This window comes from Podospora pseudocomata, chromosome 3 (assembly GCF_035222375.1).
Source record: "Podospora pseudocomata strain CBS 415.72m chromosome 3, whole genome shotgun sequence".
NCBI lineage: Eukaryota > Fungi > Ascomycota > Sordariomycetes > Sordariales > Podosporaceae > Podospora > Podospora pseudocomata.
In genome coordinates this window covers 3639590-3651722 of record NC_085887.1, presented here as the reverse complement: position 1 = coordinate 3651722, position 12133 = coordinate 3639590, and the positions used below count along the sequence as shown (strand labels likewise).

The window sequence follows — 12133 nt, the reverse complement described above, 5'->3', positions numbered from 1 at the left end:
GTTCAGCTCCCTTCAACATTCCTCTGCAGACTCCCACAACTTCATGGTATTATTGTGCTTCAGTTTCTCAGTTACCTTTTCTCAATTCCTTCTATCTTCAAGATGATATTTCTCAATATAATGGGCAAGGGCTTGTTTCGGAGGATAATTTCACTTCTCAGCCTGTCTCTGACGAAGCATATCAGTATTCCGTGTGTCCGCAAACTGGACCTGACACCTCAGCTGGCACTCAGACCACCACGTAAGTGGATGACATGTGATGAACATGATGTCTATTTATTTTCTAATCACCTACCTGGTACTCAGAAAGCAAAGTCGTTCTTTGAATCCCAAATTCCAGTGTCCAGTTTGCGCCATCAACTGCGGTGAAACCCGTGCTCGAAATCGCCACATCTGGGCTGAACACAGCGAATACGCAAAAGAAAATGATATTCCGTCTGAACAGGAGGCTTGTCCATTCCCTGGCTGTCGGTATAGAGGAAGGAAGGACAATGTGCCCCGCCATTACAAGACACAGCACAGCCAATAGCTTAACCAAGGCTGGCTTCGATCAACCTGGGCGCTGGAACCTTGGGGAAGTGATATGGACAGAATCCGAATTTGTAAATTGAGAAGACTAGCACCACTAAATTCATGAAAGATATGTTTGTCAGGTTCGTACTTTCAACTCACTCCGCATTTGTTGCATATAAATTCGGCCAGCATCGGAAGCGAATCGGCACACACCTCACTACCGATCCCGCACGGGTGGAATAAAGCTTCAGGACACCGGTACAACGTGGATACGCCGCAGATCGAACCATGAATCCGCCACAAGCTAGCGTTAAGGCCGCAGCTCCAAATGCACTGATCTTTTTGGCCTCGCCGAATTCTGGCGGCGGGTATAACCGCTAGGAATGAGGCGCAGGCGGCACAACGTCAGGCAGCTCTATTTTGTCCGTTGAACATTTTTCCAGAAGGTTAGTAAATGTAAATACAGCGGCTATGACAAAGAAGTCGAAGTGGGAGCGCGCAATTCGGGGAAGAGTAGACCGTGAAGAGACTGTTGGAGTCCAAAGTCAAGTGGAGACAGAACCGAGACTCAAGGTCCAGTGGTCGCATACTCAGGGGTTCAGGGGCTGTGTTAACCCAGCAACGACCCAACATCATGATCTGAAGTTTGAGACGATTTTCAGTACAAAGATGGGTTATGGCTTACTAGTCATGATTAATAATGCGACATTTCTCATCTGGAAACCTGGAAGCTCACATATGACACAGAGAGACTTGCGGCAGTCCTCTCTGCGCCTCTAATTGCCTGTCACATCTGCGTACCATGATCCTGGCGCACCCATAGCTGAGGTTCTTGGTTACACGACATCCATCCCGATGTCCCCTCCCCACCCACGTTCCAATACCTGTATGAGAGTGCAATTTCGGGCATCTTGAGGGAAGGTTGAAGCAGAGTGGGTCGTTGGTAGAATCTCCGGAGATCTTACACATGCTTTCGACGACGGTAAACAGTCCCACGGGAAGGTGTTGAACTGTTGCCAAAGTCTAAAAAAGAATCGAAAGGTTAGGTAGGTCTCAGTGCCTTCAATGTGACGTCACACAAGCACCTGTGTTTCATGCACGGTAAGGCCTCTGGGGAAGCGGGTATTGAAGCACACCACCAATCAGCAGGTGGGAAATGATCACACATCAAGGCAGACATACACGCAGTGCCTATGGTAGGTACCTAGCATGCAAGTGAGAATTCAATGTCACGTTGCCAGAGAAAGAGGCCGGGCGCTTAAATAGACGGAACGGAGCCGGAGCAGCGTCGTGGTTAGGATACCTACCTTGCGTACACCTTCCTCCGTCATGGAAGTGTTCTAGAGCTCAAATTGCGCCACGGCCCGCATGTGTTATGCTTAAATGTTCAGGATGGTGTGTGCACGAACAGAGGAGAGGGACAAGTCCCAACCACTTGGCAAACACGGAGACGCCGGTTGATTGGGCACCGATTCTCAATCAATGCAGGATTACTAAATTCAGGCGTGTGGCAATTCAGTTTCTTATCTAGGTACCTAGGTAGTGACAGTTGACGAGATTACAGCCCTACTATTGCCCCCGCCTCTTTGGGAGGCGATTTTGGCCGCACACACTCAAAAGAGCGGAGATATCGAGTCAGATCTGGCGGTAAAGACCATACTCACCGGTTGCTGACCTAATCCAGCTGAGCTCAATGAGGAATCTTTCTAGAAGGATTATGGAAATGACCGAGTATACCTCGAGTCATCCGTACGAAATCATCTACTTAGGTGAAGACGAAGTATTCAAGGTTGCAACTCGCCTCACCGGACTACCAAAGCAGAAAGAGCAGATAGGTAGGTATATCAGAAACATATATAGCTTACATAGTACTCGGCAGCTTCACTAAAGGATAACTTCTCCACAAGTCGTTCGTGAACCATCTCTTCCATACTTCTTGAGTTTTTGAGTGTGTGAATCGCACTCACATCATGTACCAAGAAGATGACAGCCAGACGGGGGCCTTTCGGTGGGCGTGGTGCATTGTATGTCGTCAATCTTTCACACCTCCGCCAAGGGATATCACAGCAGCAACTACCGCGGAGGTTTGTCAAAGGCAGTCGACTTCTAGCCTCTATTACACCACCTGCAGCATTGTCTGTGTCCAGCTACTGCGCTCATATAGTTTTCAGCTTGGCCTATCAGCCCTGACGCTCGAAGAAAACAACTTTCCAGCTACCACGACTGAACTCAATGACAATTTACATGATGTCTCCAGTCATCAGTCCCCAGATCCGCCATTGGTTCTCGACAATACAGACTCAAGAGAGTCGTCATTCTCACCACCGCAGCCGTTACCGCTTCCCTTCACATTGGATTCGTTTGCATATGGTACAGAACTGTTTCCGCCGCTCTTCAACATTGCTCCCCCAGATCAGGATCAGCCAGGCCATCAAGTCACTGGCGGACTCGATCAGTGGTCACCTGGCCCATTACACAGGGAAAAGAAGGAGTCAAGCTCAGTGTGAGTACATGTCTTCTGAAGATATCAAGTGTCATTGCTAACGAAAAGGCCTCCATCCAACTAGCACGAAAAAGCCCAACCCCATCTTCCAATGCCTTTTCCCAGGCTGCAATCTTAACCTTCGGGAGAGCCGAGCGCTCAACCGACACATTTGGTCTGAACACAGGGAGTGGGCACAAGCAAACAATGTCGAGCGGCGTGAAGAGATCAAGTGCCCTCATCCAGGATGTCCGCGTCGAGGAAGGAAGGACAACATCATGCGCCACTTCAGGACCAAGCACAAGGAAACTGGTGCTTCTTAGGGCGCTCGTTAGTTTGGATCTCAAGAGGTGGATCACACCCGGCCTTCGCCGTTGTACTTTTACCGTGAAGGACGAACCGATGCACATAATAGGGAAGAAACATCTAGATCGGTAGATTTTGACTTTGGGCAATACAAAAGCGCTATCTACAACCCGTGAACTGTTTGAACCATACCCAAGCAACACCGAAAAATAGGTAGACGAAAATATACTACATCTTGGAGCATTGGCAAAGTGCCAACACGTCCCGGGACAATCACATAACTCCTCAAAGGCAGCCAAAACACCTCCTCATAACCCAATCATTTTACATCTTGTGAATATAAAAGACCACAGAAAGAGAACCCACGTGCCAAGTTGACTCAGCTTTATTCCGATATATCCAGCTCAAACCCGAAAATCCGGGGCAGACCCCAGCCCCCCACCATCACCATTCACCGGGGAAAGTTCCGCTGTCAAACTGTCGAGGTAATACAACCACTCAGCCCAACTGCCGCCCACAACGGCACAGCGACGCTCGAGGACCCAACAATCTTACATAGGGCTGAGGCACCGTTGAAGGAATTCTTCCTGCAAGCGCTCAGTAAGCATGGATGGGAAAAATTCCGAACTCGCCACCAGCCTTCTTTCCGTACGTGCCCAAGGTACCTGCCATCTATCTCACCTTGCGTCCTCACCGTGTTGGTGCGCGTCCCATGGCTTGGCATGCGCCATCTCTCAACGGTGACATGCGAAAGAGCCTTTTCCATTTTTGAGTTCCAGGTTTGTCCACGAAGCAACGGCACCGAAGGCCGTGGTTTACCGCGAAAAGTCCGAGGGTCCAGAAAGAGCGAACATTGACAAACACAAGTTACACAACACTTACACATGCAGATAGACGCCTCTGTTCATGGTGGCTCAGGCGCTTATTCCACTGTACCACATCGGTGACAGGAAGCTTGACTGACCGGTGATATTCCCGATCACATTCAGGAGGTGAAAAGTTCCATGTAACTCCTCCTGCCCTTGAGGCATCCGACATCAGATTCGGCGTTCGGGGACGGAGATATATCTGGATGTCTAGAGAAGTTGAGAACTTCAAAAGACAAAAAGAAACTTTTATTCACCAAGGCTAATTAATCAATGGACTGGAGGAATGAGGAGGCAAAAACATCTGGATACACTGGGAATTGAACCCAGGACCTTTCACAAGTTTCGCACTTGTGACCAAGATGCGAAGCGAAAATCATACCACTAGACCATGTACCCTGGTAATTGGTGACCTTCAGCTGCCAATCTAGGGTCTAAGTCGGGCTCCACCCTGCCATTTCTTGCTGCGAAACCACTGCGACTGTTCACCATCTCTCAACATCAATCATCACCATCAATCACCACCATCCTCTTCATCCACAGCAACGACCACCAAGATCGTCTCATTGCAAGCCTCCCAACCAAGTCTTGGAAAACATTCTGGTCTTTGAGCCTCAACAAAAATGCCCCGCACCCCCGAAGCCCAAGCATTCTTCTACGCGGTCTACGCCGCCGTCCAAGAAATCCCCGAAGGCAAAGTCACCACCTACGGACACATCGCGAAACTGATAGGCACCCGTACGTACAGCCATTGGGATATGTTCTTCTGTTGCGTTTCATCTAACATACTGCAGCCCAGCGACCCAGACAAGTAGGCACAGCCCTCAAGCACCTCCCCGCCGACACCTCCCTCCGGTACCATCACGACAATGTTCCCTGGCAGAGGGTAATCAACGGGAAAGGGATCATATCTCCGAGGTGGGCAGGTCACTAAACCCAAAGCATATAGAGTGTGGAACTGACGAGTAAAAGATCACAGCCAGATGGGGCTCGCAACCAAGCCGCAAGTTTGCAGGCTGAAGGCGTGGTCGTCACAACAGGGGCACTTGGTGAACTGATGGTAGACTTTGCAGAGTATGGCTGGTTCCCACGACTGTTGCCCTCTGACGAGGCAGCGGGCGTGGTTCCAGAAGACAGTGATGGCGACGGAGAGTCCAGTGAAGAATAGATTATGATTATTATATGTTCTATGAAACAAATGTCGACCAAAATATGGACCTCGAATTCCATAGCACAAGTGCCAACGAAATCCGTGGTGAGTAATCGGACGTAGACGTTGATCTTCCTGAACAAAAAATGAACCCGAAAGGACCATGGGGAGATAGGCCAATTTGGGGTGAACGTCAGGGTTGGGAAAAGGTGTGAAGAGAGGGAAGAAGTCACGGTGCAAATGGGAACAGATAGGTAGCTGTTACGATGTCAATTTATTGTCGACCATCTCAGTCGAAGGCAGTATTTGAGGGCAACATGATCTATCTTTTTGAACAGTTAGCAACTGCATGTCTCAAATAAATTGAAATAAACGAAAAGGATGGGTCATTTCTCAGATAGCGGTTGGACAAAGTTTTTCCACATGTATACTTTCGGTACAGGTCTGTGAACTTGTTTCTCTCATCATAAAAATGGGGTGTGTTGTGCTGAAGGAGAGAAGCAGACATACCTTTTTGGATGTCGACAAGGGTGGACGTGTCAGGATATCCCCGACTCTCGATCCACCCTCTGTTTTTTGGAGGCAGGGCCAAAGAATGAATCCATGGTCCTCTGCCTCTTGTCGAACTGTGCACTGCCAATTCCACCCTTGGTCTTTTTTAAGCCCTCAAGATGGCGTAGCACGTTCACCCCCACCACAGTCATGGTAAGCTGTGGCTGCTTTGTCTTCCTTTCACCGGAATCCTCAGCATTCGAGCCCTCTGTGTCAGCAGCGACAGCCTTGACCACAGCCTCAAGATAGCCAGTATTGCTCCACGCTGCCGACGTTTCCGACCCGCGAGGCCCGGTACCAAACCTTGCCTGCAGAACCCGGAAGAGCGAGTTGAGAATCAAGCCATGGGCAACAACGACCACGACTGTTTCAGACCCTCGGCTTGCCAACAACGGGACCAGATGGCCTTGGACAAAGCGAGCAGCTCTCAGCCTCATCTCCTCGTGCGTTTCAACGTCGTCATGAGCCGTACCGAACTTCTTGCCCTCTGCGGACCGAAAGTCGCGCTCGCGCAAGTCGACGAGTGGAACAGGCTCCAGCTTCTCGATGGTCTCGGGCACATCGCCGTTGTCGGTGTCGCATCTTTGTCTCTGAGAGAGCTGAGCATCAGCGACCTTCACGGCCGTGAAGACGGCCCTCTGCAGATCCGACGAGAAGACATGGGTGACTCGATGATGCTTAGCAATGTGCTCCCCCAGACGTCGTGCCTGCAAGACGCCATGGGCAGTAAGCGGTGAGTCGCGAACTCCTGCGCTGTGAATAGGTTAGCATGTGGTCCGGTGCTCGAGACAAGGACAGGAAGAAAAGAGGTACGACATACTAAAGACCAGCAACATTGTCGACCGTCTCCCCGTGTCGCACCAGAAAAAGTCGCATCTCCCAGCTCGCCGCCGGGGCAGTGGGGAGGGAAGCGCTGTGGAAGATCAGTGGGAAAGCGAGGGAGAAATGCGCGAGGCCAAAGAAAGAATTTTGTAGGTCGTTGGTCTAGCGCGGAAAATTTCAGTGGGGGCCGCGATTAATCCGTGTCTGCCCTCTGTGCTTACCGTGCCAAACCCCACCATTTCAAAGCGGGCGCACTGTGAAGCCAGTTGCCGGGCCTACCCCGCATGTCGACAACGCACCTTGAATAAACAGTACCCCTGAATTAAGTATGCTGGCATGTCACATCACTTTGCGAAGAACAAAAAGGTTATAGGGAGGACTAGGGACTGATCCCAGGGTATAATTTCAGCTCGTCAACACCAACCTAAGACACCAGGTACCAGGCGTTTTCCTCCCCGCTCGCTATGTTGATGTTTTGGAACTACTCTGCTCCATAGGTTGTTCCAGTTTCTTGCACACAGCTCGCTATTTTTTCTTTTACTTAATTTTCCAGGGTTTTCCTTTCTGCGCATTTTTTCACCGCATTTTTTTTGGTTAGCTTCTTTTGTTGTTTTAATCCTTTTTTTTTCATGATTTGTTCTTTTTGTGTTCAAAACTTCCCAGTAAAGTCAACCCCCAACCAACATCATGCAATGAGCTGAGGGGGTCATAGCTTTAATCATTCAAATCAAGTCAGCCGTAATACCTCCAAGTCAAGCCTGGACAGCTCCTCCGCCATACTTGTCCAGAAAGCTTTAGGGTCAGAAATCTCCGCAGCAAACTCGAACATGTCTGCCTCAGGCTGGCGCTCGGGGAATCTCGCTCGGCCTGGCCTACGCCCCTCCCATTTGAACGTTTGGGCGTCAAACATGGTGCCCTCGGTCCAGCTAACACAAGGCTCGCGTGGTGGTGCACAGCTTCTAGCTTTCTGCTGGGCTGGTGACGAACCGGGACTTGGATATTGCAGCTCATCCAGGCTGCGTGCGCGCGCAAGCAATTCCTCCTCGGGCCTCTGTAGCAAAACCGACATTGAAAAAATTACTTTGTCGGGCTCACAGCAGCATCCTGGAGTGTGTTTGCAGCGCGATAGGACCTGCAGCGATTCGTAACGATGACGCACAAACTGTACAATGACCCTGTTTAAAAATGGAAGGTCAGTACCTTACATAGTCTGGACTTCAGGCATCCCGTTATTAGTCTTCGACTCCAGACACCCGCGCAACCAACACTCACAGATCATCGCCAGTGACAGGTTTGTCGCAGCCCGGATATGGGCATCTCTTAGCTTCCAGACCAAATGGGCAACTAAATTGTGATTCCATGAGCAAGCACACGTAGCATACTAGAGGGTCGTGTCCGCAGACTACAGTTATAGTAACTGGGCAAAATTGGGATGCAGGTTTCCGTATCTTGCAACAGAGGCAAGTCCGCTGGCCAGTGACTGCAATCAACGGTCTTCGGTGCGGGCCCTCGATCTCATGCCGCCTGGTTCGTACAATTAGTTAATGCTCGAACAGGCATTCTCCAATTGATAAGATACCTGACCCAGTAGACTGAAGCGCATGGAGAACTCTCAGAAGCATCGAGTTAGAACTTACGGATCAGTGTAATTTTCCATCTTGGAAGGTTGTTCCTCGGAGGAACCCGTCGCCGGAAACGGAAACGTTCTTCAGGAAAGCGAATTGGTAGAGGTGTTCGGTGGCCCCAGTCAGGTAGCTAGGTAGGTAGGTGATTGGCAAGATGACAAAATGCCTACCTAGCTCTTCCACCGAGGCCCCAACCTTGGGGAGAATTGATGATCAACTTGCTGGTCGCCCCAGAAGCCCAATGCCGGTTGTAGGTATGAGGCCTATGAGATGCAAGACATGTCGGTATAGAAAGAAAGGGAAAAACAGAAACAGAAAGTCAATTCAGCATGCCACCATCACGCGATAAGCGTCCGGGCGCAACCCTCACAGTATAGCTATATGTATTAGCGGCTCAACAGAATGCAACACGAGAGTGACTGATCAACGGCCCCGTTGTGAAACGTTATTGTCAAACCAGTTTGGGGTATACCACCGTCATCATTTGCTGCTCCGTTCATCCATGCGCTTCAACACAGCTCTCCAGACACTTGTGCAAGCTTCCCACCTCAGCCCCATCGCGCCATGTGGTGTCGGTAAGCAGGTCGTGTAAACCTCGACCCGCGGGATGTCACTCAGCCATATTTACCTTGAGGGTGGCACATGGAGCCGGTAGGAAGCAGCCTGCTCCGTCGTATGTGGGAAATCGGTCGTCTATAGGAGTACTGAGTCACTCGTAGGAACACCTTGTCGTCCGTGGGACCGAAACCCAGCTCAATATTGTTGGCGGTTCGGGACCAAACAGATAGCAGTGGGCCCAATACCCCAGGTTTTGGCATTCACGAATCTACCCATATCCAGATTAATCAACAAACACGCTGTAGGCTGATTGCTTTCTCCAGATAGCCGTGCCACAGGTATGGTGCTGTAGTCGACTCAGTCAAGTATGGTAGACGGCGCCTGGCATTCGAAGGGTATGTTCCACCATCCACCTCTGATGTGCAAAAATGACACTTTCACTCGTGACGGTCCTCACAGGATGACGTGAGTTTGCAGTTATGGTCTCTCGACCAGGGTAGGTATAACTTAGCTGGGACGCCTGTGCAATTATGGCTGTCTCTTCTTGCTCCTATTTGCTTGCTTGCCAGTGCCTGGCCACTCTGCTGGCTGGGATACGCCGCACAGTATGGGATCAAATGCATCAGAAAATGTTGGCCTTTGGTCAAATCTACCGTGGTTGAAGAACACAGCATTCCAGGTTATCACATTCCCACAATCTGTGTCAAATACTCACGCCAAAGACGGATTTCCCCAAGTCCCCTTGATCCTTCCAACAGGACGGGAACCAAGTCTCAGGGTTGGCTTGATCTTCACAACCCTCGACCCCAAGACACACACCGGTGTGCAACAAGATTTCTAGGCCTGGCACCACGCCTTCCCTATCTTCCGAGTAGAACCTAGCTTCTGAGGTGGCACTGAGGCGTACGGAAGGCAACACTCGTATCGAGACATGGGTGACCAGGTTGCAAAGAAAAAGCTTATTTGCACCCACTCAGCCCTGATGGCTGAACAAGATTTCCGATGGGCGAAACCCAAGACAAGGCTTGTTGTCCCAGTGCCTAGCACTCTTCTCAGTCTTCAAATTTTTTTCCAAATTTCGAGCTTTTGTCACTTCCCTCTTCATCTTCAAACTGGTAGTTTCATCACATTTGTTGCCTGAAAAGCATCGCAAGTTCGAAGGATGGGCCCCCCTACTATCAAGCCGACGACCATTGTCGCCGTCGACATGGGCACAACGTTTACCAGCATTGCCTGGGCCAGTAGTGCCAAACCGGATGAAGTTACGATCCTCCGAGAGTGGCCTACAGCCGACCTTTCAAACAAGCCCGGTGAGAAGCACCCTGAAGGGAAAGTCGATGGCATCAGGCATTACCAGAGAGTCCCGACCAAATTGTCCAAGGCGGGAAAATGGGGCTTCGATGTCTCTGATGATACCCCCGCAGACCAGGTGATGGAGTGGTTCAAGCTGTGAGTCCCCTTCGACGACCTTGAGGATAGCGACCTAACCCAAGTCACAACGCAGCGGTCTTTATCCTTGGGCAAGGAGGCTTACGCCTCGACAGCTTGAATTCATCAATGCCGGTCCAAGTCCAGAGTCGTTGGTCACCAAGTTTCTGACATCGCTCCTGGGGTATGCCAAGACCAAAATGAACTTCAAGTCTTTGCCCACTGACTTCGAGTACGTGGCCACTGTCCCAGCCAACTGGAACAATGACTCCAAGGAGAAGACCAGGACAGCTTTCCATACGGCCTTGAGGGCGGCGGGTATGCCGAGCGGGACCATCCATCTCCTCTCGGAGCCCGAGGCTGCTGCTATCTATGCTATCAATGAGAAGGCTGAGCGCACTGCTGATACAGACACCAAGCTCGAGGTTGGCGATACGTACGTTTATTACTCAGTGTGCAATAGGCCAAGATGAACACGTGTGCTGATAAAGACTGGCAGGTTCGTGATTATTGATGCGGGAGGCGGCACTGTGGACCTGGTCATTTACACCATCACCAACCTCAACCCCCTGAAGGTCAAGGAGGTTGGTCTCCGCGATGGCGATCTTGCCGGCTCCGCCCAACTCAACATGAGATTCAGAGAGTACCTCCATAATAGATTCTGGTGTGTTCCAGGGTACGCACTACTTTCGCGTAACATGCGTGAGAGACATATATCCCCCGCAATGGCCAAGTTTGAGTTTGAGGCAAGTGTTACTTTTTTTTCCCCTTTCCCACTCGCCTTAGACTAATCCTCACGTTCTACTACAGACCAAGCGCTGTTTCACCAAGTCCTCAGGGACCCACGAGTTCCCCCTCAACCTCATCCTCAACAACGAACAAGCCGGCGTCTACAATGACAAGATAAAGGTCAGCTCGGACCACCTCGAAGACATCTTCAGGCCCACCGTCGGCATCATTGTCAAAAAGGTGAATGAGCAACAGGACGCGTGCCCGACGAAGCCCATCAAAGCCTTCATCCTAGTAGGAGGCTTCGCCGGTTCTCCTTACCTCCGCGGCGAGATCAAGCAGGCGTACATATGGAGGAAGGACAGCCAGATGCGGACCGAAGTCCCCCTCATCACACCCCCGGAGCCCGACCTGGCTGTCACCCGCGGCGCCATCATGAAGGGCCTCTCGCTCGTCTGCGACGGTTCCCTGACCAAAGTCCATGTCGTCAGTCGTAAGGACGTGCCACCACATGGGCGAGAGTAGGATCCAGCCGTTTGACACTAAGAAGCATACCAGTCTGGCGACCAAGACATTTCATGACGGGTATACCGGCATTCAGAGTGTCGACGCCATTGGCTCGGTTTTTCCAGCGGGGCGACGACATGGAGGAGAGCAAGCCGTTCTCGTTTCCGTTCTATTATCGGCAGCGGGTGGAAAACGGGTGGTTTACAGAGTTGAAAGCTGCGATCATGGTGGATAGAAAAAAGGGGCGGGAGGCCATGTTGGAGAAGGATGAGACGCTGGGTACGCTGTGCACGCTCACTGCTGATGTGTCAAAGATGCCCGAGGCGGAAAGGGTGCAGAAGAAGGGGGGGGACGGGAAGATGTACTATATCATGGAAGGGTGACATCAAGGTTACTCGTGAGTATTGTCCTGGTCTTTTTTTTTTTTTTTTTTGCCGTGGTAATTGCGGTTTTTGCTAACAGCAGTACCCTACAGCTCGCCCCGCCGATATGGCGTATGTCTTCTATCTTCAGGGCAAGCGCGACGACAACATTGAGGTCAAGTGCGAATACGCCTGAAGTAGAGGTTGGCGTTTGATGAGGTGGCTTCTTGCAG

General features: G+C 50.8%; 6 protein-coding genes and 1 non-coding gene across 7 annotated transcripts; 5 read left to right on the top strand and 2 right to left on the bottom strand.

Annotated features, from left to right (window-relative positions):
• Nucleotides 1-259: 259 nt before the first annotated feature.
• QC762_310335 (uncharacterized protein) lies at nucleotides 260-529 on the top strand (the record flags this gene model as incomplete). The annotated part of the gene is made up of 1 exon (XM_062889331.1): nucleotides 260-529. The coding sequence occupies one exon, from the start codon at nucleotides 260-262 to the stop codon at nucleotides 527-529; it is 270 nt and encodes an 89-aa protein (XP_062745300.1).
• A 1954-nt stretch (nucleotides 530-2483) lies between these two features.
• Nucleotides 2484-3318, top strand: QC762_310330 (uncharacterized protein; the record flags this gene model as incomplete). Its single annotated transcript, XM_062889330.1, has 2 exons — nucleotides 2484-3016; nucleotides 3081-3318. The coding sequence occupies 2 exons, from the start codon at nucleotides 2484-2486 to the stop codon at nucleotides 3316-3318; spliced, it is 771 nt and encodes a 256-aa protein (XP_062745299.1).
• A 1154-nt stretch (nucleotides 3319-4472) lies between these two features.
• QC762_0059210 lies at nucleotides 4473-4566 on the bottom strand. The gene has a single exon. It is a non-coding gene; the product is annotated as a tRNA-Ala (tRNA).
• A 110-nt stretch (nucleotides 4567-4676) lies between these two features.
• Nucleotides 4677-5373, top strand: atl1 (Alkyltransferase-like protein 1). The gene is made up of 3 exons (XM_062889329.1): nucleotides 4677-4905; nucleotides 4962-5085; nucleotides 5140-5373. Exons 1-3 carry the CDS (start codon nucleotides 4791-4793, stop codon nucleotides 5333-5335), a joined length of 435 nt encoding a protein of 144 aa, XP_062745298.1. The 5' UTR covers nucleotides 4677-4790; the 3' UTR covers nucleotides 5336-5373.
• On the bottom strand, nucleotides 4974-6930 carry QC762_310320 (uncharacterized protein; the record flags this gene model as incomplete). The annotated part of the gene is made up of 4 exons (XM_062889328.1): nucleotides 4974-5643; nucleotides 5828-6622; nucleotides 6690-6853; nucleotides 6913-6930. 3 exons carry the CDS (start codon nucleotides 6928-6930, stop codon nucleotides 5857-5859), a joined length of 948 nt encoding a protein of 315 aa, XP_062745297.1. The 3' UTR covers nucleotides 4974-5643; nucleotides 5828-5856.
• Nucleotides 6931-9877: 2947 nt separating this feature from the next.
• QC762_0059180 (uncharacterized protein) lies at nucleotides 9878-11556 on the top strand (the record flags this gene model as incomplete). The annotated part of the gene is made up of 4 exons (XM_062883574.1): nucleotides 9878-10323; nucleotides 10379-10738; nucleotides 10802-11054; nucleotides 11113-11556. Exons 1-4 carry the CDS (start codon nucleotides 10037-10039, stop codon nucleotides 11554-11556), a joined length of 1344 nt encoding a protein of 447 aa, XP_062745296.1. The 5' UTR covers nucleotides 9878-10036.
• Nucleotides 11557-11675: 119 nt separating this feature from the next.
• On the top strand, nucleotides 11676-12096 carry QC762_0059170 (uncharacterized protein; the record flags this gene model as incomplete). Its single annotated transcript, XM_062883573.1, has 2 exons — nucleotides 11676-11817; nucleotides 12014-12096. 2 exons carry the CDS (start codon nucleotides 11676-11678, stop codon nucleotides 12094-12096), a joined length of 225 nt encoding a protein of 74 aa, XP_062745295.1.
• Between the last annotated feature and the right edge of the window lie 37 nt (nucleotides 12097-12133).

What these genes read in the sequence shown, in the direction of transcription:
- atl1 (XM_062889329.1), top strand. Translation starts at nt 4,791, where the DNA reads ATGCCCCGCACCCCCGAAGCCCAAGCATTCTTCTACGCGGTCTACGCC. An exon ending in CGCGAAACTGATAGGCACCC is followed by an intron (nt 4,906 to 4,961) that starts GTACGTACAGCC and finishes AACATACTGCAG; the next exon opens with CCCAGCGACCCAGACAAGTA. An exon ending in AAAGGGATCATATCTCCGAG is followed by an intron (nt 5,086 to 5,139) that starts GTGGGCAGGTCA and finishes GACGAGTAAAAG; the next exon opens with ATCACAGCCAGATGGGGCTC.